Source organism: Tachypleus tridentatus, chromosome 3 (genome assembly GCF_004210375.1).
Source record: "Tachypleus tridentatus isolate NWPU-2018 chromosome 3, ASM421037v1, whole genome shotgun sequence".
Taxonomy (NCBI): domain Eukaryota; kingdom Metazoa; phylum Arthropoda; class Merostomata; order Xiphosura; family Limulidae; genus Tachypleus; species Tachypleus tridentatus.
This window is the reverse complement of record NC_134827.1, coordinates 98451747-98477490: the sequence shown is the minus strand read 5'-3', so window position 1 is coordinate 98477490 and position 25744 is coordinate 98451747. Positions and strand designations below refer to the sequence as shown.

General features: G+C 37.2%; 1 protein-coding gene across 8 annotated transcripts in view; it reads left to right on the top strand.

The window, feature by feature from the left end:
* LOC143247571 (discoidin domain-containing receptor 2-like) overlaps window positions 1-25744 on the top strand; it is a 384888-nt gene that overhangs the window by 248681 nt on the left and 110463 nt on the right. For 7 of the 8 annotated variants that reach the window (XM_076495857.1, XM_076495853.1, XM_076495861.1 and 4 more), the window contains one exon: window positions 15223-15524. The exons of the other annotated variant lie outside the window; for it this stretch is intronic. In XM_076495857.1, coding sequence (XP_076351972.1) covers window positions 15422-15524 — 103 coding nt within the window. In that variant the 5' untranslated portion in view covers window positions 15223-15421. The remainder of the gene's footprint in view (window positions 1-15222; window positions 15525-25744) is intronic. 8 annotated transcript variants of the gene reach the window in all.

The window sequence follows — 25744 nt, the reverse complement described above, 5'->3', positions numbered from 1 at the left end:
ATATGTGTTAGAGTACAATTACTGTGTAGACTATATATGGGTTAGAGTACAATTACTGTGTAGACTATATATGTGTTAGAGTACAATTACTGTGTAGACTATATGTGTGTTAGAGTACAATTACTGTGTGGACTATATATGTATTATACTACAATTACTGTGTGGACTATATATGTATTATAGTACAATTACTGTGTAGACTATATATGTGTTAGAGTACAATTACTGTGTAGACTATATATGTGTTATAGTACAATTACTGTGTGGACTATATATGTGTTATAGTACAATTACTGTGTAGACTATATATGTGTTAGAGTACAATTACTGTGTAGACTATATATGTGTTAGAGTACAATTACTGTGTAGACTATATATGTGTTAGAGTACAGTTACTGTGTAGACTATATATGTGTTAGAGTACAATTACTGTGTAGACTATATATGTATTATAGTACAATTACTGTGTGGACTATATATGTATTATAGTACAATTACTGTGTAGACTATATATGTATTATAGTACAATTACTGTGTAGACTATATATGTGTTAGAGTACAATTACTGTGTAGACTATATATGTATTATACTACAATTACTGTGTGGACTATATATGTATTATAGTACAATTACTGTGTAGACTATATATGTGTTAGAGTACAATTACTGTGTAGACTATATATGTGTTATAGTACAATTACTGTGTGGACTATATATGTATTATAGTACAATTACTGTGTGGACTATATATGTGTTATAGTACAATTACTGTGTGGACTATATATGTGTTATAGTACAATTACTGTGTGGACTATATATGTGTTATAGTACAATTACTGTGTGGACTATATATGTGTTATAGTACAATTACTGTGTAGACTATATATTTATTAGAAGTGTGTTAACGTTTCGATGTAATATTTCTCCGCTAGGCTAAACTTGATTCTGAGTGTGGCGTGTTGACGCTTGGGGTTAGGGTGGTTACAGAATAACAAATTTAATTGGAAAACTCATGATTTCATGATCTATGAAGAAACTCTTGACCGTTTAGTTATGAAATCTACATTCTTATCGAGTGTCTTTATAAAGACAACTTTTGTGTGTTATATCTGGTTATCGTCAATGCTTTGCAATTATTTTCCAATAGCCAGATTAAGTAGCAAGGAAGCAGTTAACACAAAATATCCAATCCAGTAGCTATTAATGTCAGCGCTGTTAATTACTCTGGGTCGTACTTAAATGTATAACGTTATGAGTGACGTGTAAAGCGTTGCTGTGGGTGTATTTCCGTAATGGAACAGATCTTTTGAACCGTTATTAGATAATCAATTATACATGACTCGTATACAAATCGCTTCAAACTGAGCTTGTTTACGTTATGGAAAGGATCGGTTTTCTTTCCGTTTCACACACACACACAAAAAAAAGAGATGTAAGAGTGACAGTCAAATTCCATTGTTTGGTTAGTGAAGAGTGGTTCAACATTTAATGGTGGGTATTGTAGATTAGCTGGTTCCTTTTAAGTGTGCCAGTTGAAAACTAGGTACGATATGACAGATAGGCTTTTATGTTACTTTGCGCGGAAATTGCTTGTTGCCCGGCATGGCCAAGTGTGATAAGGCGTGCGACTCGTAATCTGAGGGTCGCGAGTTCGCATCCCCGTCGCGCCAAACATGCTCGCCCTTTCAGCCGTGGGGGCGTTATAATGTTACGATCAATTCTACTATTCGTTGGTAAAAGAGTAGCCCAAGAGTTGGCGGTGGGTAGTGATGACTATCTGCCTTCCCTCTTGTCTTACACTGCTAAATTAGGGACGGCTAGCACAGATAGCCCTCGAGTAGCTTTGTGCGAAATTTAAAAACAAACAAACAAACAAACAATTGCTTGTTATTAAAGTTTGATCGATTATATACTAGGGTAACAAATTTTCAGTTGTGAGTTATACTCGTGTAAGGCTGTTTAATTGTTCTGTTTTTGTTTATTGCCAATCGTTGCTTGTTTTGAGTTCACAAATATGTGAATAAAAAAACCATACTGATAAACACGAGAAACAGTAAAAGCGACACCTAGTGGCAAGAAGTAATACTAAATGTCAGAACTAGTTTGGACCTCACAGGTTGCATTATTACGAGTGCATGAGCGAGATAATGTCTCTTATCTCTTGTACGATGAGAGGTTGAAAAAGAAAATCGACGAATACAAAGAGAAATTTAGGCCTAAGAAGATTTATGTTACTCATGTACGATTGCTTTAATTACGTTAGTCAAAGACCAGCAGTTTCAAATGTCACGTGAGACTTGTGATTTCTGACAACGACATTATGATGATTGGTCACGAAAAATCGTGATACCTTAAAGCGATGAGTTTTCAGTCAGGCTTGTGTTTTTATGTAATTGCAAAGATCACGGAACAATAACAGAAGGTAGATGCTGCTAGAAGGCACTACTGTAATTTTCTGCATTTAGAACAAAATACTAAGTGAAAAGAAATGCTTCTGTAAGTTCATGTTGTTGCAATACAATAAACTAATGATTTTTTTTTAAATAAAGTATTACAGAGCAGGTACAAAGTACGTTTGGGTTTAAATTCTAAGGACTTATGGCTTAAACCAAATAATATGTAATAAATAATGTGTTAAAAATTCTACATTTGTCATATCCAGTGCTGGTGAGGCCTCTCGTTTATTCCAAGGCTCATTAAACCGGTGAGGATACGACAGTTGATAAGAAAACCATACAATCGACAACTCTGCCAGTTGATAAATATGTATAAAAATATGTGTGGCGCACATAAAAAAAAACAACATCATAGGTGGTGCTGCAAGATGACGGACTTAAGTATTCAAAATGGCTGCTGTCCACTTCAGCAATGGATGACGTAAGGCATGATTCACATTAACATAGAACATATATATCCACTCATTCAGTGAAGTACATTATGATGTTTTTGTTTTGTTTTTTAATTTCGCGCAAAACTACTCGAGGGTTAGCCGTCCCTAATTGAGCAGTGTAAGACTAGAGGGAAGGCAGCTAATCATCACCAGCTACTCCAACTCTTGGGCTACTCATTTACCAACAAATAGTTGGATTGACTGTAACATTATAACGCCCCCACGGCTGAAAGGGCGAGCATGTTTGGGTGCGACGGGGATTCGAACCCGCGATCCTCTGATTAGGAGTCGAGCACCTTAACCCACTTGGCAATGCTGGGCCGGAGTACGTTGTGTGACTGAATAGCATATTTTACCTTGCACGCGCGGTAAGTTTGGATAGTTGTAACAATTCCACAAATTAAAAAGTGAATCAATAACTTTCTCATAAAAGACTTTTAACTTTTATTTTCAACTTCTTATCACGTCATTTGTCAAGAAAGCACAGCTTGAAATAATGTCACCACCTTTTGTGATTTATGTTTTCATAAACATGATACACGTTGGTTTGTGTGTACATCTGCACCGTATGGGAAGTACACCCATAACCAGTACGCTTGTTCTATGCCAGTCCTGCACATTCTTAACATTTCCTACCAACTTTACACCACTTAAAAATCAGGGGTTCGATTTCCTCGGTGGACGCAGCAGCTAACTCTAAGTGGATTTACTATAACAAAACGCAGTAAACACGGAAGTTTTAAACAACTGTATCACAATAAACACGGAAGTTTTAAATTAAACAACAGTATCACAACCTCAAAGACAACAAAAAGAGCGTTCAACGAATATCATTTTTATGTTGATTGATTTCCTTGTATAACTCGATACGGACGTCAAAATAGTTCGTTAATATCATTCTGATTGTTATAAACTATTATGTTTATGTATGTATGTTCGTCAGGACTATCAAACGTATGTTACCATTCTCACTAAATAAATAAGACACAATTGCAACGGTAGACCGATATGATTTGACAAATCTAATATCTTCACTGGTAAATTTTGTTTGTTTAGAATTAAGCACAAAGCTACACAATGAGCTATCTGTGCTTTACTCACCATGGGTATCGAAACCCGGTTTTTAGCGATATAAGTCCGCAGACATACCACTGGGCCACTGGGGGTCTCACTGGTAAAAGTTTCAGTTATTACAGATTTGTAAGAACTTTAGTACTTTGTTCTGAAAGAAAGCGTGTTTGAGAAGAAAATTAACCCTGAAACGGTTTTTATGCTGGTTTTCACAAAGATGAATGATTGTTTTTGTCGTTTAGTTTGTAGATTTTGGTTACAGAAAGAACCTGGTATCATATTAAAACATTAAGACTAATTCAGTCTTGTAAACGAAAAATAGCAAATATTTAACTGTATGTTAGATTTATAAAGTACCATCCAGTGGCACAGTGGAATGTTTGCGGACTTAACAATGTTAGAAACCTGGTTTTGATACCCGTGGTAGGCTAAGCACAGATAGCCCATCGTGTAGCTTTGGGCTGAAGTCCAAACAAACAAAAAAATCACTACAATGTATTTGGCGCTGTGCTTCTTTATCGTAAAATATCCAAACAGTGGATTCTCAACAGTTATACATTATTGGAGAGATTTAACAATGGCACTCAGTCTATGATGACAGCTTGGTTGAACTGAAATGTCTCTTTTAAAGCTGAAAGGAAATCTAATTATGGACTAATTATAATATTCGTATGTTAAAGAGACTCCTTGAAAAAAATGTTTGTCAAACTTGCGTTCTTTTCTTCATATCTAGAGCTGATTTCTTCAGTGGAGAGAACTGAGTATTTTTAAAATAGAATTTAAGAGGCATGTTGTCCCCTTCCCATCTCGCTTAGTTTGGATTTAAGAGGCATGTTGTCCCCTGCCCATCTCGCTTAGTTTTGGGCTTCATATGGTTTGGATTCAAGAGGCATGTTGTCCCCTTCCCATCCCGCTTAGTATCGGGCTTCATATGGTTTGGATTTAAGAGGCGTGTTGTCCCCTTCCCATCTCGCTTAGTTTCGGGCTTTATATGGTTTGAGACATTCGCTGACTTTTGTATTGATTTCGAGACAGCTTTTCGGGTTCGAACATGGGTTCTGAAAGACAATTGCGAAATCAACGAAAACAGTAGGAAGCATCGACAAAAACCTGGTTCATATTGAATAACGAATTAGAAAATAAATAAAAAAACTGTCACCTTGTAGTTTAAATACCATAAGTGTATAAAATGGAAATTGGGGCTTTCTTTGACATTGTTACAGATTAGTTGTAATTGTACCAGTGATGTAAAGCATGGCTGTTTGTTGTCTAAGTCTTCTCCGCAAAATAAATAAATATATGTAAGAAACTTAAAAAAAAAATGTTTTTAATGTCCTTTTCAACTTTTGTGTGTTGCTTTAACCAATAGCAAACTTGAGGACTCTTTTAAAACACGAACAATAATTTTCAGTGAAGTTCTTGAAGTTCTACTTTGATGAATATCGTTTTTCCTCAAAAAAGAATGAAGTCTTATATACTAAGTTTGATGTGATCGATATCCCATCTTTGTTGGTAAGAATGTTTATTTTAGTACACGTCACTTTGAACCAAAATCAAATAGAGAAAGAAAGAAAATCGGCGTCATAACTATAATTCATACACTTAAAAAAAACCTAATGTTTCTAAAGAACTGTTTATAATCGTGATAAAGTACTCGCCAAACGTCAACAAATGTGTACCGATATTTTAGACAATAAAAACGCCATCTATTTGGTTTGGTTTGTTTGTTTTGAATTTCGCGCAAAGCTACTCGAGGGCTCTCTGCGCTAGCCGTCCCTAGAAGGAAGGCAGCTAGTCATCACCACCCACCACCAACTCTTGGGCTACTATTTTACCAACGAATGGTTGGATTGACAGTAACATTATAACGCCCCTACGGCTGAAAGGGCGAGCATGTTTGGTGAGACGGGGATTCGAACCCGCGACCCTCGGATTACGAGTCGAGTGCTTTAACCACCTGGCCATGCCGGGCCTCATCTATTTGGAGTCAGACTCTTTCGATGAGATTTCTTCTGGACTTACAGATATTTTAATCTGTATGAAAACTATTCATTCGTATATAATTGTGGTCAAATTATAGTTTAGTTGTTTTTCATTTACTGTACAGCTTTTCAGTAGGTGGTCAATATTTTTGAGTTTACAAAACGAGGTCAGTCATGTCCCGGCATACAAGGTGGTTAGGGCTCTCGACTAGTAATCTGAGGGTCAAGGGTTTGAATCCTCGTCACACCAAACACGCACGCCCTTTGAGCCGTGGGGGCGTTAAAATGTGGCGGTCAATTTCATTAATCGTTAGTAAAAGAGTAGCTCCAGTGTTGGCGGTGGGTGGTGATGCCTTCCCCTAGTCTTGCTTTGTTAAATAAGGGTACGGGTAGCGCAGATAGTTCTCGTGTAGCTTTGCGGGAAATTCATAAAACAAACAGAGTAGGGACAGTCGTGGCCTAGTGGATAGCTATTTCGGCCTGTGAATCATTCGTGACATCTTGTTGTAAAATCGCACTCCGGACTGGCAGTGGATGAGAAAAAAGAGTGATGGTCAAATTTCACTCACTAACCAATCAGACAAAAGGAACCCCCAGTGTTGGTTGTGATAGGCCATGTTGAATAGCTCCCTCTTGTGTTCACAATTAGAAATAGCTAAGTGTAGATAGTTTCTTATGTGTCCTTGCGGGAAAATTATGAAAACAAACTCTACTCAGTGATATTCCTCCGTTTAATATTGATCTGTCTGTGAGTTTCTTAAAACTTCAGGGTGTATTTTCTATTACAGCAACGCCACATCGGGCCATCTGCTGTGTCCACGAGGGAAATCGAATCCTTAATTTTAGCATTGTAAATCCGAAGACTTACCGCTGTCCCACTAGGGGGACTAAGACTTTAGGATTTTATTTAATTTTGAAAACTTTTTGCTGTTGTTTTGAACGATTTTTTTCTTTGATTGTTTAAACTAGACAAAATAAACAACCTCATTGACAGTGGATGTTTCCAATGTCAAAGTCCGACGTTTCTAAATGCATTAAATATAATATACAGCTGTTAATTTCCAATGTGAAGACGATGACGGCCCTACATCAAAAATTTGCTGTGTTTGCGTGTTTTTAATAAGTTTAATTAGCCCGCGGTTATTTAAATGTATCTAAACAGACTGCAAGAACCTGTAGACACAAGATGGGCGTGATTAGATCAAGAACCTGTAGACACAAGACGGGCGTGATTAGATCAAGAACCTGTAGATCTAGACGGGCGTGATTAGATCAAGAACCTGTAGACACAAGATGGGCGTGATTAGATCAAGAATCTGTAGACACAAGACGGGCGTGATTAGATCAAGAATCTGTAGACACAAGACGGGCGTGATTAGATCAAGAACCTGTAGACACAAGATGGGCGTGATTAGATCAAGAATCTGTAGACACAAGACGGGCGTGATTAGATCAAGAATCTGTAGACACAAGACGGGCGTGATTAGATCAAGAACCTGTAGACACAAGACGGGCGTGATTAGATCAAGAATCTGTAGACACAAGACGGGCGTGATTAGATCAAGAATCTGTAGACACAAGACGGGCGTGATTAGATCAAGAACCTGTAGACCAAGACGGGCGTGATTAGATCCTATGTTAATGCCTCTGTTTCTATTAGACCAAAAACAACCGAATGATATATAGTTGAATACTGCCAAAATTATGATGTTTTTCATCTTCCAATCAGTTTAATTAGCCAGTGACCACGTATTTCACCCACAGAGGTGACGAACAGCTGGTTACAAGACGTGAGTGAACCGTGTTGGTTTATGCTCCGGTTTCTGTTAGACCTAAAAAATCACGATAAGATATTGAAAACGTTAGTTCCTATTATAAACGGCCTTATTTTGTTAATTTTCAATTCCCATGTGACACGTTTTTATTCACGTGCACACACATTATATTAAATATCCGCTTTTAAATGAGTTGTTGATAGTATAGGAGGTTATATTAAGGTCCTTTTCCATGGGCTCGTATAATACGTCATTGTGTTCACGGTGTCGGCTAGCTGGGCGTGGTTGGGAAATTTCTGACAGCTGACACGCATAAGTCGTGTTTTATTTATTTTGGCAGAACCGAAGGACTGGCTCCGCCCAATAAACACTTACGTATGTACCTACTTCTAGAATCTGATCTATACTTCCACTTTGTGGATTGTTTTCGTTGCTCGAGCTCTTTAACCTCTGATGCGGCGAGTTCTGTTTGTCGTAGGAGAAGAGATATCACTTCGATATATATATATATATACACACACACAGACAATGTCAGGGAAATTCTGTCATTCAAGAATGAATGTTTTCATTATTTCACAGTTCCCGAATCTCCTGTCTTTGGCTTTCAAGCATAGGAAAACATTAACTAATCGAGTATTGGGACATAAGAAATTTATTTACGCAAATCAAATTTTTGGTATAAAGGATTATAGCCGTTTGTTTGAAGTTATTTTATTAAATTAGCTCTAAAGATAGATACGTTTTTTTTTCGTGTTTTTTTTTTTTACGATCTCTCTATTGGCTTACTGAGAAATGTTTGATAATGTTAACCTCTGACCTGTTTCCGAAAAAAAGTTCCTGATTTATTTGATATTTAGAGTCGATGTCTGCTCTCAAACCTGTTAAAAACAAACAAACAAAAAACAACAATGAACTCATCCATTTACTTTGAAGACCATTTAAGGTTTCGATGCTACGATATCCACTTCTAATCGCATCCCTTTTTCCTCTTACAACACTGAAATCCGGGGTTCGATTCCCTGGGGTGTACATAGAGCAAATAACCCATTGAATAGCTTTGCACTATAGGGATATATAACACCCAAATTTTTACTTTTTCGTCAAGCATTTGTTGGAAGACCATCCAAAACTTCGAAGAAATCAGAATTGGTTGCGATAACAAAATTTAAATGATTAAAATTGTATTATTTTTTTTCATTTTAGAAAGAAACTAAATTCAATGATACTTTAGTTATTTGATAGACAGTTAGGTTTATCAAGTACGAAATTTAGATAAGTAGATGTCTCCCGGTAGGCCAGCGATAAGTTTAGAGATTTACCGCTCGAAAATACGGAGTTCAATTTTACGCGGTGGACATAGCCGATAGCTCAATGTGGCTTCGCTCTTAAACTAACGGATCAATACGTAGAAGAAAAGAGAAAATTAGACGTTCTTAGAAACACAAGTTTGAAAATAAAAATAAAAAAATTAGACATTTTACTTGTTTTATAAGGAAGGCTGGAGATGACAGAAAACCTATAAATGTTATGACAAACTGTCAAACCGAGACCTTTAAAAGTAATCGAATAAAGTCAAGGTGTAATTTTAAAGGTTTGGATCATTTATTATTCCACACTTTCATTACATTTTGTATTTCCTGTAAAGGCGAAGCTGTTAATACGTTAAAAGTCTTTCCATTTAAATGACTTAAGACATTGAAAAGTTTTACACGTGTTAGATCCGAGTTTAAGGCTGCAATCCAAAATAAGTTCGTGTCTTGTGATTGGCGTATATGAGCAACAATATAGACGTTTGTAATTGGTTGTACATATAACAATTTTGTTTGCTTTTTACCAATCGTTTCATCAGATCTACTGGCATCATCAGGTACTAGATAGAACTGGAAAAATGTTCTGAACAAAATTTTTACTATGTATAACCAGGTTTTATTACACGAGAATGGTTATGTTATCCGTGAATACATGGAAACCAGCGTTCTCTCTGCTTTCCGTTGCATCGTGCGGTGTGTCGAGTCTTGTTGCCAGCGGAAGAAGCCGCTAGTCTCTGGACTGTTAATAGACGTTTGGGGCACGTGTTTCTGTTGTCGTTGTACAGTGAGTCTCAAGTTGTGACGGTCTCTGGGGTGCTCACCGCAGCTGTTTCCCTCGTGCTTCCCGCTCATCCTGTTTTAAACAGGAAGTGACGGTAAGCTATACCAGGTTCACCAGGTGATCCAAACATTTGATGACATGCAAAAAGTTTAAAATATATTTAAACAAACAAAACCAGAACAGTCGCCGGGCGTAAACTTTTTATTGAAATATATAAGTTGATATTTCTCTTCGATAGTTTTACATGGCCAGGTGGTTAAGACACACTCGACTCATAGTCCGAGAGTCGCAGGTTCGAATCCCGTTGCACCAAACATGCTCGCCCTTTCAGCCGTGGGGGCGTTATAATGTAATGATCAATCCCATGATTCGTTGGTGAAAGAGTAGCACAAGAGTTAGCAGTGAGTGGTGATGACTAGCTGTCTTCCCTCTAGTCTTACACTGCTAAATTAGGAACGGCTAGTGCAAATGGCCCTCATGGAGCTTTGTGCGAAATTTAAAGACAAAACAAACAAACAGTTTTACAAGCGCCACCTAGCGACATTACACAATATTAAATAAATAAATTATTTGTGCATAAATCAACTCGATGGTTCCAGTCTACGTGATTTATTATCATGGATCAGTATCGTGTATCTTGAAAGTTTAATGTGATCAACTGGATACAGTATCTGATCTGAAAGCATAATTGATTCTCATGATACAGTATCTGATCTGAAAGCATAATTGATTCTCATGAGTAATGCTCATATTTATTAACAACAACAACTAGATTTCAAGGTGTATTTTGAAGCCCTCTTAGAGCGCCACAGTGGCATGTCTGCGGACTTACAGTGCTAGAAACGGAGTTTCGATACTTGTGGTGGGCAGAGCACAGATAGCTCATTGTGTAGCTTTGTGCTTAATTAGAAGTAAACAAATTATATTGGTGAAAGGGTTAATTTGTTATAAGCTCTGTTTTATCCAAAAGAAATTTATACTGGTATTCAAAGCCATGAAAAAGTCAAAAATGTAACATACGTGTAACATATGGAATGAACTACACATTTATATCTCTGTCTGTTAGACCATATTCTAGCGAATAAGTCAGTGACTTTGATTAACCGTGACGCAACGTGTTCAGTGTTCTTCTCCACTATACATCTTCAGATATATATTTTGAAGATGGTTTAGTATGTTCAGTTGTTTCATAATCACTGTGTAACACATTACTTGGAACCATTTACGCTGCTCTTTCTTTATAATAGAGCTATATGCTGTATTCACAGAGTGGAATCGAACCCGGAATTTTAATGCTCTAAGTTCTTAAGTGTAACGCTGTCCCGCTGAGGGTCGTTAACGCAGCAAGCGAACGGTGCGTGATATAAAGAGAGATATGTAAAATCAGGGCAAAAGTAATCATAGTATTACTTACTAACCCGTAATAGATTTCTGCTTAGAAAATTCTGGAATATAGATTATAGCGTTGCGACTCTATCGTTGTTAAATTTCAACAGTTCAGTCATCAGGTCGGCGGCCGTGGGCGACTACTACAAAACATTTTGTTTAGAAAACTGTTTATGAAAGCCATTTCTATAAATTACATAATACTGTCTTGCTTGTAATTAACGCCCCCTAGGTATTTTTTTTATAAAAGTTACCTTGTGTGACAGCAATAGTAATCCAACATGTAATTCACTTTTATCCCAATGTTGATTTGAAAGAAAATAATAAAAACACACACACATTTATTACAATCGAAATCAACAACTCACAGGTAAAAAATAGAATGCAGAATTGCTCAAATCCTAGAATTTTTAGTTCCGCCCCTTTGCAGTTTGCAACGCCCCCAAGGCAATACAGTATTACAAAGTAGAACGATAGAAGGTTGGAAGAATTTGACACGGGGAAGTTTGTTTGTTTGTTTTAAATTAAGCACAAACCTACACAATGGGCTATCTGTGCTCTGCCTACCACAGGTATCGAAACCCGGTTTGGGTCCGCAGACATGCCGCTGTGCCACTGGGGAGCTTACGGGGAAAAAGAATTTCTAAAGTTCATTGGAGCACTAATGGCAGAGTTGTAATATATCCACCCCCAATGTGAATCAATTAATAATATCAACTTCGACAGAATTAGTTTGAAACATCATTGGATGTGATGTGGTAGTGATGCCTTCAGACCTCAACTTACGGGTTATTTTATTATATCGGTTTCGTGGCTATTAGATCATTCAGTATTAAAAAGGAAAGAAAACGACATGATCTGAAGATTAGGGTTAAGTCAGTTATATATAGGATTAATTAATTCATATATAATATTAAGTTATTTATTTTCTATGTTAGATACGCAGAAGCGATTGGTAGTGTTAGGTTTAATATTGACGGTATTTTTTTTTTTTTTTGTGTCTTCATGGTTTTAGCAGCAACAAGCAGGTTGATAACATAATTTAGAAAAATGTAGTTCCCATGGCAATTCTATAATTAATAATGATCAGTATGTTTTAGAACACGTGATACAGAACCTTTAAATGGTTGTGTATGAAATATTTAGTATCTGAAATACGCACGCACACACACACACACATATATATGTATGTACGTGTAAAGCGTTAGACCAAGAAACTTAAGAAAATAAGAGTATAAAATAGTCTGAAATCCGATAAACCTGAGTATTAAGAATATAACATTAACTAGTTAATGTACGTTGCCATGCGTTGGAGTTTTAAATGCTTGATGTAATTACATAAGCACTTATTAAAATTTACAATGATTTCAGTGAACGGATATGAAAAGGTTTTGAAAAGAAATTTGACGTAAAATAAAAACGTTATTAATGTTTACTGGAAGATGAGGCCCTCTGTTGAAACCTTTAAAACAATGACCACAGACAAGCCGCCCACCATAATTCATATTTTAATACAAGCAACGTGTTCAGGTCCTCATTGTACTTAATAGAATTTAATGAATGCTATTCGCTGTTGACACAACCCTTGAATAACATACTCGCCTATCGGTTCATATATTTCATGATATTCAATACAAGAACATGAAATCCCCCGTCCTTATTTTCAGTATGGACTCTGGAGAATGTATTTTCGTAAGTAAACACGTAAATTTGCATGCAACAGGCGAACTTTTAAATATCAAAACCGAATGTTTTACTAAAGCATTTAAGCGAAGCTTCAGCAGATGTATTACGTAGTGTAGTCGTTGAGAAAGTCTCAGTAAATGCGGGCGTGGCATAGCCAGTTGGGTTAAGGCGTTCGATTCGTAGTCTGAGGGTCGCGGGTTCGAATCCCGGTCGCGCCAAATATGCTCACCCTTTAAGCCTTGGGGACGTTATAAAGTGAAGGTCAATCCCACTATTTGTTGGTAAAAGAGTAGCCCAAGAGTTGGCGGTGGGTGGTGATGACTAGCTGCCTTCCCTCTAGTCTTACACTGATAAATTAGGGATGGCTAGCGCAAATAGCTCTGGAGTAGCTTTGCGCGAAATTCAAAAACAAACGAACAGTAAATGCATCCCACTAAACGGTGTGAACTTAGTCAAGTGCTTTAAAATAAAACAAACTAGTGTTAAACGTAGTTTGTGACTATACGAACATGTTTGTTCCTTATAGCACAATTTTAGCATTGCCTCTGTCTTTAGATTTAAGGAAACCGATTTTACACTTAAGGGCGACGTAAGCATTATTTTATTAACAACTGAGGTGCAAAAGAGCTTAGAAGTACACAGATATATCTTCTGGTAACATCCTAATAAGCAGTTTAATGTCACAGACAATGTTATATTAGTTTTTTTTTACTCTATATGCAAGTGATTTAAAGCTCCGTACGAGCGTTGTAATGCCTGTGTACCAACGTTTTAGAACTCTGTACATACGCATGGCACGAAGCTCTTTTAGTGGAGGTTTGTAAAACAGCAAAAAGTGATGCAAGGTTGCAAATACCACAGAGCTGAGTACAAACGTTGTAAAGCTCCGTATACATGTTACAAAACTCTATGTAAACGTTGTGGAGATTTTCATACACGGTACGAAACTATGTAAACGTTGTGAAGCTCTGTATACATGGTACAAAACTATGTACACGTTGTGAAGCTCTGTATACACGGTACAAAACTCTATGTAAACGTTGTGAAGCTCTGTATACACGGTACAAAACTATGTAAACGTTGTGAAGCTCTGTATACATGGTACAAAATTATGTGAACGTTGTGAAGCTCTGTATACATGGTACAAAACTCTATGAAAACGTTGTAAAGCTCTGTATACACGGTACAAAACTATGTAAACGTTGTGAAGCTCTGTATACATGGTACAAAATTATGTTAACGTTGTGAAGCTCTGTATACACGGTACAAAACTCTATATAAACGTTGTGAAGCTCTGTATACATGGTACAAAATTATGTTAACGTTGTGAAGCTCTGTATACATGGTACAAAACTCTATGTAAACGTTGTGAAACTCTGTATACACGGTACAAAACTATGTAAACGTTGTGAAACTTTGCATATATTGTACAAAACTCTATGTAAGCGTTGTGAAACTCTGTATAAACCGCAAAAAGATCCGTGCGAAACGTTGTGTGGGACCTTACAAGTGGTAGAGAGCTCTACACAAACCTTATGAAGAACCGTACATGTGTTGGAGAGCTCCATACAAATGTGAAGCACTTTACGCATGGTAGATAGCTTCGTACAGACGTTGTGTAACTCGTTTAAAATTACAAAGATCTGTACGAAACACTGTAAGTGTTGCTGCATTGTTCGATCTTGAACAGTTCGTCGCCTAATATTAAAAGTTAATTATTTTTTTATCTGTAAATAAGCTTACCTATCTTGAAGCATACTTATCCGCGTTATCAAAATAGTTTTAAAATATGTAGATAACGTGTGTACATTTTATCTGAGGGTGGGGAGTTACGAGTGGCTTTGTTGCTTATCACGTGTGGGTACCTGTAAGTGTATGGTACAAGAGATGCATTTGATACTGGAATAAGTGAATAGACATTAGGTTTTGAAATGTAGCATACCAGCTTATCAAAACATATTAACATTGCTGTAGTAGTTTAAATATAAATACATGAATATATACACACACACACACACACACTTAGAATTGAAAGAGTTGCTGCTCTTGCGTGTAAGAGAGCGAGCGGCTTGCACGTGGTCATCCTCGAAGTAGGAATGACATTGCAGGCACGCACTGAAGCAGAGATGGTTATTGGATGGTGGTTCACTTGACTGAGCACGTTACAATGCAGTGGAGCTGGGAACTTGCTTGGTTGAGTAAACAACGAAAAGGAGAAATCTATGTCACTGTGTTTGCTCTTCGTCATAACTCTTGCGCGAGAGTATCTACACCGCCAAAGGCACGCTGAAAGGTTCGACTTCTTGGATCTCGCTAACGTACTCTTGGTTTTGTTTGTAGGGTAGCAGAGACACAGAACTGTAGACGGTAGGGACTGGTGGAGTTCTTAGAGGCTTGTGGAAGACTTATTGAATGTGGTCCGAAATAAATCACATATTTACCAGGACTCAAAATTAAATATTTCCCAAATTTCTTCGGCCGCCACTTGAGGCGCCACCGTCGAAATCGACAAAGTGGGGGACACTTGTCACAAGTTAGAATGACGCAGACGATCTTCGGACCGTCACTCATCATGTCGCAACTGCTAACGACGCTGTTGATTGCCTCAGGCTTTTGGACCGTTTCATTCGGATTACAAACAGGTAAGTGAGTTGTTGTTTTTTTTTCAATACGTGTGACTTTAATGTTTCTGAACCATTCCTCGTGTACTATCTGTATATCATTGTCCTTTTCTTGTTTTGTAAATCGTTAATAGAGTTCGGGTTTACGTGCGATGACTTCACTTGAGCAAGGAATTTTGAAATTTTAACAAAAAGTCATCGAATTATCACATACCACAATTATATATCATTATATCTGATATATCATTGTATTATCATATCTGACGAATATGTATTAATGTCTTGAACATGCTCGTGAAACACTTTTCTGAAAGTAAGAGCTATTGTGATGATGTAAACATAAAAATATATAGTTAGGGCAAAAATAAGAAGTGAAATGTACAAATATACCTTTACAAAATAATGATTCTCATATGTTTAAAAAATCTGACAGTTTCAATAACTTTAGTGAGTCAGCTGTTCTTCCGAAATTATTTTTATCCATAACAAATTTCCACCTGACAAAAACCATGACAAGTTGAGAAATGTCTATCAATTTTCATTAATATACAGTCGTTATTTGCATTCTAGTTGTTATTCTATCTATAAACTTAGGATATTAAATATTTCTTAAGGTCGTTAAAAATATATTAAATGGAAGGGCTGATTTTGTGAGAATGACTTGTGTGTTCGTTTGTTGTTAAGAGCAAGCTACTTGATTGGTTGATTATCTGCGTTGTGCCCACCGCTGGCACCAGTTTTTTTTTTTTTTTTTGCGTTGTAACTCTGGAATCGTACCCGAAATATATATAAGAACAAGGATTCTTATTTGTCAGTTTTCAGTGACTTATCTGGCAATAAATAAATACATACAAAGTACATATTTGTAGTTTATTACTTGGTTTCTAACACGTAAGACATATTACTATTATTACACGCGTTTATTAAACCCTAGAGCTCATGTGCAGTGCATTAAAGACGGCTCATATCCGAAATTTATCTGCCTCGGTTTGCCCCATATTTTGTATTTTTTCGCCCTCGCTAGTACAGCGGTAAGTCTACGGATTTACAACGCTAAAATCAGGGGTTCGATTCCACTCGGTGGGTTCAGCAGATAGCCCGATGTGGCTTTGCTATAAGAAAACAAATACGTATATTTTTCGTTCTTTGTTGCCGGATCCGAGCAATCACGAGACGTTGACGGACTTCTTCCGTAACAGAGGATTTAATATATGTTCATGTATAGATTAAAAACTGTTTAGTGTATTCAATAATACAGGAAAGAATGGATTAACCAGAAAAACGTATTTATCTATACTACTTTTAAAGATGTCAATACAGCAGTAAAACCCGAGCCAAGCAAACAATCAAATATATTAGAAACAAAACTTTAAAACTGAATATAAGTTGACAAACCGAAAAATGAGCACACAGACTGTTTCTACAAGTGTTACTAAAAATTAAAGTATTTTATGTCAATAACTTTTAAGATCTCTATTCGTTCAGTAGGTACATTTTCTAAGTTACCGTGTTCTTTAGATGTACACATAAATTTGGTGTTTATTGCAAATAATAAACGCCGTGTGATTAATCTTTGAAAGTTAAGAACTTCTAACGGCACTGAAGTCCAATGGAGTTCGTAAATTATTTGATGCTTTGAATATATAAAACTCAAGTCACACGTACATATTACTGACGGTAGTCTTGGTCCTATTTCAGCAAAATAAACCCGGAAAAAGAGAGTTATTTTAGCTAAAGCACTTGAGGAATTTGACCCTAAACGCTCTGAGCAGTGACTAGGCCACCACCTGATGCTTCTTATTGATTGATATGGATCAGAGCTTTATACATTTACGTACTCATGTTCAACGTATTCCTGGTAAATGTTTAAACGTGCAAACTAACATTTGAAACGAAAGACGTTTATAATCTTAGCTGTGGCATAGAAAATCAATGCTTAAGGAAGGTTACTGTTTTGTGAGGTCTTCATTAAAAACTGTCTTCAGTTGAACCCCCTCTCCTTCACTCCAGTGGTTTAGCGGTAGGCTTCATGGCTTATAATTATAAAAATCAGGATTTGACATCGATTATGAACAAACACCACGGATAGCCCGTTGCATAGCTTTTCGCATTGAAATAACCGAACGAACAAAATTAACCGAATTTTATAGTAAACATGTTCCAAATTTAGCAGTCTAAGCCTAGAGGGAAGGCAACTAGTCATCACCACCCACCGCCAGCTCTTGGGGTACTCTTTTACAAACGAATAGTGGAATTGACTGAAACATTATAACGCCCCACGGCTGAAAGGGCGAGCATGTTTGGTGTGACGGAGATTCGAACCTGCGACCCTCTGGTTACGAGTCGAGTGCCTTAACCACCTGGCCATGCCGGTTAAAAAGTAAAACAGTAAAAAGAAAAATAACTACTATTTTACGTTATTTGAGCTCTTTATTACTTTCGGATTTACAGTTTAATTGTATACATAGCTTGACAATATGTTTGATTAATCTATTCATCATAACACCTATCTGCCGTTATGAGCTAGTTATCGTATGGATATTATAGTCGTAGAACATTCTCCTACTTATATGTGTAGTTATTCAAATATCCGGCAAGCCATGAATCAAAACTTATTCTATCAGATGAAGTCGAACCTGATGCAGTTTTACAGAAGTAAATTATTTATAAATGTAAAACGTAATGTAATTAGTGTTGACACACCTTACGTTTGGCCAGTGCCGTGTTAACATACTGGTGGGCCTTGACCTAAGTGTAAACTAATGTTTCCTCTCCATTTGCTTTGAATAAGGAGTGCGACTCGTAATCTGAGGGTCGCGGGTTCGCATCCCCGTCACGCCAAACATGCTCGCCCTTTCAGCCGTGGGTGCGTTATAATGTGACGGTCAATCCCACTATTCGTTGGTAAATGAGTGGCCCAAGAGTTGGCGGTGGGCGGTGATGACTAGCTGCCTTCCCTCTAGTCTTACGCTGCTAAATTAGAGATGGCTAGCACAGATAGCCTTCGTGTAGCTTTGTGCGAAATTCAAAAACAAACAAACTATTTGCTTTGAAAATACCTTGCAGTTTGATAAAGAAAGTTAATTAGTGATAAAATTAAACGAAAGGGGAGAAGGTTATTTTAAAAACTGGTTTAAAATTATTGCTATTTTATTATACACTTCGTATTTTACTGTTTATTATTTTACTGGCAACATAAAGTAGGCCCTGGGCAACTCGTGATGACAAGAAAACAACTTGAAGTAAAAATATATATCAGGGCGACTAGTATAGGTTATAACACTTTTACTAATAAAGGAGAAAATAACCTGAAGATGACCTAGGAAGGTCGAAACGTTGTTCTCTGATTTATTAGATAAAGTGTTAAAACCATACCAGCAGTTCTGGGTAACTGATCCTTGTCTTCACTGGATAAAACATCCATGAATTTGTCTTACTTGTAGTGATATGAATATCTTCAGTGTTGTTAACAATACCTGAAGTCTCTTACCTTGCTTGAAGTGGTATGAATATCCTCAGTGTTGTTAACAACACTTGAAGTCTCTTACCTTATTTAAAGTGATATGAATATCCTCAGTGTTGATAGCAATACTTGAAGTCTCTTACCTTACTTGAAGTGATGTGTAAGTTTACTTCATCTGTCAGTTAATCTAAAATGCAAATAACAGGTTATTCAGCTCAAACTCCTAAATAAACACTTGGCTGAGTTGTCTTTTTTAATTCTATATTTTTACCAAACATATTCGCCATTTCAGCTGTGTGAACGTTGTTATATGACGAATATTCCCTCTATTTGTTGATAAAAGAATAGCCTAAGAGTTGGCGGTGGGTGATGATGACTAGCTATTTTCCCTCTGGTGCTACGTTGCTAAATTATGGACGGCTAACGCAGATAGCCTTCGTGGAGCTTTAAACCGAACTAAAATCATTTCTATAATACAAGGCTTTTCACTCAATTATTGATTGTTGCAATCGAAAACGGTTTGACTTTAATGTTACATGCTTAAATTCAGAGTGTTAATAAAATTTGAAGTGCCATTGCCTGCCCTCTCTCCCGAAAGAGTAATCCCTGAAAACATCTTCAGCTTGTAGAGTTCCTTGACGTAACGCACGCGCCTCCAACGAACATTCTTCACGTGCTAGGTGTAAATGCAATTCGATTTTGTTAGTTGGTTGGTTGTTTTAAAGCAGAGCTACACTGGGCTATTTGCTGGATCTACCACGCAGAATCGAACCCCAGATTTCAACGTTGTAGCTCCGTTAACTTACCGCTGTCTCACCAGGGATCCGATGTTCGAAGAACGCGAAGACTATTTCTGTTTGGTCAGTTCGTTAAGGAATGTGTTGACCAGCTTAGTACAAATCGGAGGGCGTTATCGTTAATGAGGTTAAAGGCAACGCCAGTTCTACTAACATGAGAAGGTAGGGCGTAGTCTTTAGAATGTATGGCATTAACATCATTCTGCAGGATGAGAAGTTAGCACGCCCTTCTAATACCCACACTTTATTTCCAACATCGCTGTGTGCATCACATTTTTGTTTGAAAACGGAGTTGGAACTGTCAACTTCATCTCAACTAGTCATATGTAGAAAGCATATTGGTCAACCGGAGGTGTTTGTGGTACCTAACTGTGAAAGAAATACGTTTCATCAGGCGTTTGTTATAAGCATAAGCTTTCTTAATCTGTTTCGATTTTTTTTTTTTTTACGTCTTCCCCGGTGACACAAAGGTAAGTCTATGGACTTACAACGCTTCATTTTGGAGTTCGATTCCTAGCGGTTGACACAGCAGATTGCCCAATGTGACGTTTATTTGTAAAACGTATACCTAGACTGTTTTAGTGTGTGTTCTGTTTACCACTTACACGTTAATGTAGCGGCTGTTTGCGTCTGAAAACTTTTATACGATTTCGGAACAGACTGCGGCGAGTCAGAATTGGTGTTTGTGTTGTGAGCGATAGTCTGGGTTTACCAAGTGTCTGAGCAACTGTTCCGTTGGTTTATCATCTGATAAAGTTACTTGCACCCAATATGAAAGTCTGCTGTGATTGGCCTGCTTCCATTCCACTGATGATTGGCTTTCAAACATGACTGGTCAAGCCATGATTGATAAACAACGACTTGTGTGATTCTATTTTAGAGTGAGAACTGAAATAAGAGTGGATGAGACAGTTGTATATTTAGTAATGCTAATTACAGATCACATGACAGATTATCAGTTGCATAACTTCCATGACAATGAACTGAGAGGCTAATTGGAATTCTTTTTGTAACAGTGGTTTCGCTTTGTTATAGCTATAACATTACAAATTCCAACCATAAAATTTTCAGATTCGTAAGGTTTAAATACTCACCAAATATTGGAAGTTATATAATGAAATGAAATTCATGTATTGCATTGTACGAACGCCATCAGTTAAAAAGTACGTGTGCTCTAATGAAAGTGTCTTTACTAGTGCCCTTAGTGTCCTTAATCTAGCAAATGTTCCGTTATGTTTTAGTTAAGCTTAAAACAAACAATAATAGTAATACCCTCTTGTGTTTTCTTCCCATTACACCACGACTTTATCCTGACATGAAAGACACGCGCTTTGGTGCGTATCTCGTTCGCTGTAGGTTCTACTTTTCTTATTCAGCGAGTCTTGATGGATTTAATGGGCAACTCTGTAAAGAAGTCTCCAGCTCTGTGATCTAGGTCACCTTATTATTACTCCTGTTCTTATTCTAAAACCTCAGTAACAAAATGGGGGAATCTAACGGAGCAAATTATTTCAACAAAAGACCCCTTATTAATATCCCCTTCATATTACACGGTTTAAGTTACTCGAGTCTCTTGCTAACAGTTATGGAAACCCAAATAATAAGCTTTGTTTACCAGAATGAAAAAAGCACTGCTTTTGAAAGCTAATGTAGCTATTGGTAACAAAAGGTGTCTCATTTAAAAGTTGAACTCCCTTTCCGTTGCTAGGACTGAACAGTACTTTGCTTGTATAATACGTGCACCTATTTACGACGTCTGTACTGACAGAAGCTGTGATTTTAATTTATTTGAAGGTAAATTAGATATTGCTTCAGTAGACGACAATTATATTAAAGAGAAAACGTTCTTTCTTTGTGTAAAGTGCTCAGCTTTGTAGAATAGCGATAAGGTCCGAATAATTAAGTTCTAATTCGTATGTTTGTTTGTTTCTTGAATTTCGCGCAAAGCTACACGAGGGCTATCTGCGCTAGCTGTCTCTAATTTAGCAGTGTAAGACTAGAGGGAAGGCAGCTAGTCATCACCACCCACCGCCAACTCGTGGGCTACTCTTTTACCAACGAATAGTGGGATTGACCGTTAATTTATAACGCCCCCATGGCTGAATTGGCGAGCATGTATGGTGTGATGGGGATTCGAACCCGCGACCCTCAGATTACGAGTGAAGCGCCTTAACCACCTGGTAATACCCGGACCTGATATGTATCAAGATACATTTAATAGGGTGGTTTTGAAACTATGAATAATAAAAAATGAAAATTGGACGTAAACTGAAATATGTGTAAATTTATTTATTTGATCTTCTGTATCTGTTTAAGCGTAAAGCTGTGTAATGGGCTATTCAGACTGTGCCCAAAACAGGGATCGAATCCTGTGCTTTAACTTTATGGACTATTAAAGATTTACTGTTGAACCACTAGAGGTCATTTTCTTATCTTAATGTCTCGCGTTGTGTGTGTGTGTTTTCTTATAACAAAGCCACATCGGCCTATCTGCTGAGTCCACCAAGTGGAATCGAACGCCTGATTTTAGCGTTGTAAATCCGTAGCTTACCGCTGTACTAGCAGGGGACTTCATGTTTTCTCAAACAACTGTGAATTATATAATTCTCAGTACATTTGAATTACGGTTAATTCATCGATTATTTCAAATATTTTGTGCAAAGAAGTAGTAAATTTGTTTGTTATAAATTAATCACAAAGCTACACAATGGAGTATCTGGGCTCTACCCACCACGGGTATCGAAACCCGATTGTTAGCGTTGTAAGAGCGCTGAGCCACCAACATCAAAATATAATAATTTTTGCTTCCTGCATTTGTTAGACTTCCGATGAAAAATGAACATAGATTCGGTACTAAAAGCGACTTATAGATTAATAAAACTTATTTCCTTAAAGAAATTAAACAGAAGTATATAATTTTCTAAATCAGTACGAAAGAAAACAAAGACCTATGATGATTAGAATACATTAAATTATCTACTGTTACCCTCGATTTGAACGATATTTGTGTGTATTTCACGAGTTCTCCAGTTTTAGATGTAAGTCGAACTACATATGTTAAACTAACGATGCATAATAGAAAAAAAAACTTTTATATTACACTCGACAATATTATTAAGAAATATTTAAAACATTATAGCCAATAATGTTAATTATATTTTAAAAAGTGGTCTCTGCACCTACTTTAAAAACAACAGGTTGTTTACGCCGAAGATATTTGCGCCCTACCAATAGAAGACACCTAAATATATCTGTTTATGCATTTAGAGTAGTGCACATCCAGAAACAAAATCTTATAACAATTTATGTGGGCCCGGCATGGCCAAGCGTGTTAAGGCGTGCGACTCGTAATCTGAGGGTCGCTGGTTCGCATCCCCGTCGCGCCAAGCATGCTCGTCCTTTTCAGCCGTGGGGGCGTTACATTGTGACGGTCAATCCCACTATTCGTTGGTAAAAGAGTAGCCCAAGAGTTGGCGGTGGGTGGATGATGACTAGAGGACTGCGTTCCCTCTGGTCTTACACTGCTAAATTAGGCACGGCTAGCACAGATAGCCCTCGAGTAGCTTTGTGCGAAATTCAAAAAAAAAAAAAATCAATTTATGTATTTAGAATAGCGCACATACAAAAACAAAATCTAAAAATAATAAATAAATTACATGCACCAGTTGAAGATATTTAAGTACTTATAATGTTGAATTAATTCGTATATAATAATGCTTATTTAAGTAATTAGTGTATATATAATGCTTATTTAATTAATAAGGAAGGCAGAAATACGTAATTAATCTTGATATAATTATAGAATGTCTTATGACTCATTACTATGGAATTATGAGATTGTCCATGGTATAGGAAGGTAGAGTAGAGAAGAAAATACCTAGAGGGAAAAGTAATATTTCCCAAAAAATTGGATGTCTTGTTTTTAATAAATAAGTTAGTGGTGATAATTGATTGATAAATAGGCTGGTGGATTTACCACATCATAAAACTAAAAAAAAAAAGTTTTGTTTTCCAGAGGGGCCTGGTTGGAGAATATATCCTGTCATAGTCCACTGTAGTTGACAGAGGTAAATCTGATGAGGACAGTTTGGAAAGTGTTTGTATTTAAGATACTGTTCCTTTATCAGGCGTTCTGATCACGTTCAATCTGTCGCTTTTATGTTATTGTGTATCTTATTAATTTAAGCATAATGTTTAGTGATGGGGTCTACCTGTTAAACTTTGCAGTGAAATCACTTGTAGGGTTATACCAGTTCCCAGAGATCCCTGGTCATCTGTAAGTTTCCTGTAAATTGCAACATCAAAATCCGGGGCTCGAGCTCCTACGGGAGACAGAACCGGATAGTTCATTTGCTAAACTACACAGAAACCAGATATTCAATTACTGAGTTTTTCCCTCGTATTTGTCGTTACTTCAGTACTTTTTTAGGGTTACAACGAAAATTATAGTACGGAAACGAAGTCGTAAGCGTGGCCAAGTGGTTATGGAGCTCGACTCGTCACTTTTTCGAATCACTATCACACAAAATGTTAACTAGCTGTCTTCACTGTAGTTTTAGTGCTACATTTAGGGACGGCTAGTGCAGATAGCTCTCGTGTATCTTTGCGCGAATTTGAAACACACACTGTTTTACGAGATGCCGAAATAAAACCCAATGTTTCTGTCATATGCTTTAGAAATTCTCATAAAGATTACCTCATCAATAAAACTTTAACAAGAAAACAAAATCAAATCTCAAAGGCAAAAGAAGATATAGATCCCATCAAGAAAAAAATAAAGATCAAAACGAAACCATCTCTAGCGTTTCTGATGAAGAATTAATATAACTTCGAATTACACATGCAAAAATTACAAATTTTTACCTAAAATTTACCAAAATTAGGTAAAAGGTGAGCAATAGGTATCTTAGTACGAAGATATAGGAATATGTTTGCTTTCTCTTTACATATTGCTCATTGCAGCATCTTTGTCGTACGGAAGCTCTCTGAGTATCCATACGTAACATTCTACACACGATGAGAGAAGGAGATTGGGCCTGACTTCGCGCCATCCTGTCTGGAACCCTTATCTTTTCATTTTCTGGCTTAACTGACTCTCATGTCAATGTACAGCACTACCGGTGTGAGATTGTATAGAGTTTCGGTTTTCGCGACAAAATCACGTTTTCAGTATCTGCCATGAATGACAGAGATCGCCGCATCCGTTTGCAAAGTGTCGCTTCTGAGGCTATTAAGAAACTGACAGACCGAGATGGAGCACTTGAGGTTCCATTATTGAAACAGCGATTAGGTGATCTCGTCTGAAGCCTAGTTTCCATACTTCGTATAAAGTCGTGTGGACCAGGAATACCTAAACCAATTACAAGCCACTTGTTTACACAGGTTTGGGCAGGAAATGGTTGTACGATTTTCATCTTTAATTAAAAGGTAGTATTTCAGGTTTAATAAATCGGGTTCGAATCTCCGTTACACCAAACATGGTCGCCCTTTCAGCCGTAGGGTCGTTATATATGTGACGGTCAATCCCACTATTCGTTGGTAAAAGAGTAGCCCAAGAGTTGGCGGTGGGTGGTGATGACTAGTTTCCTTCCCTCTAGTCTTACACTGCTAACTTAGGGACGGCTAGCGCAGATAGTACTCGTGTAGCTTTGCGCGAAATTCAAAACAAACAAGATTCAATGAAGCCATGCCCAGTGTACTGATATATTCAGAAACGAAACAAAATTGATTCTTGTTACATCTTTCTTTAGCTGCACTACAGTTTAGGTTTGTATTCTTGTTGCATCTTTCTTTAGCTGCACTACAGTTTAGGTTTGTATTCTTGTTGCATCTTTCGTTAGTGGCCCGGCATGGCCAAGCGTGTTAAGGCGTGCGACTCGCAATCTGAGGGTCGCGGGTTCGCATCCCCGTCGCGCCAAACATGCTCGCCCTTTCAGCCGTGGGGGCGTTATAATGTGACGGTCAATCCCACTATTCATTGG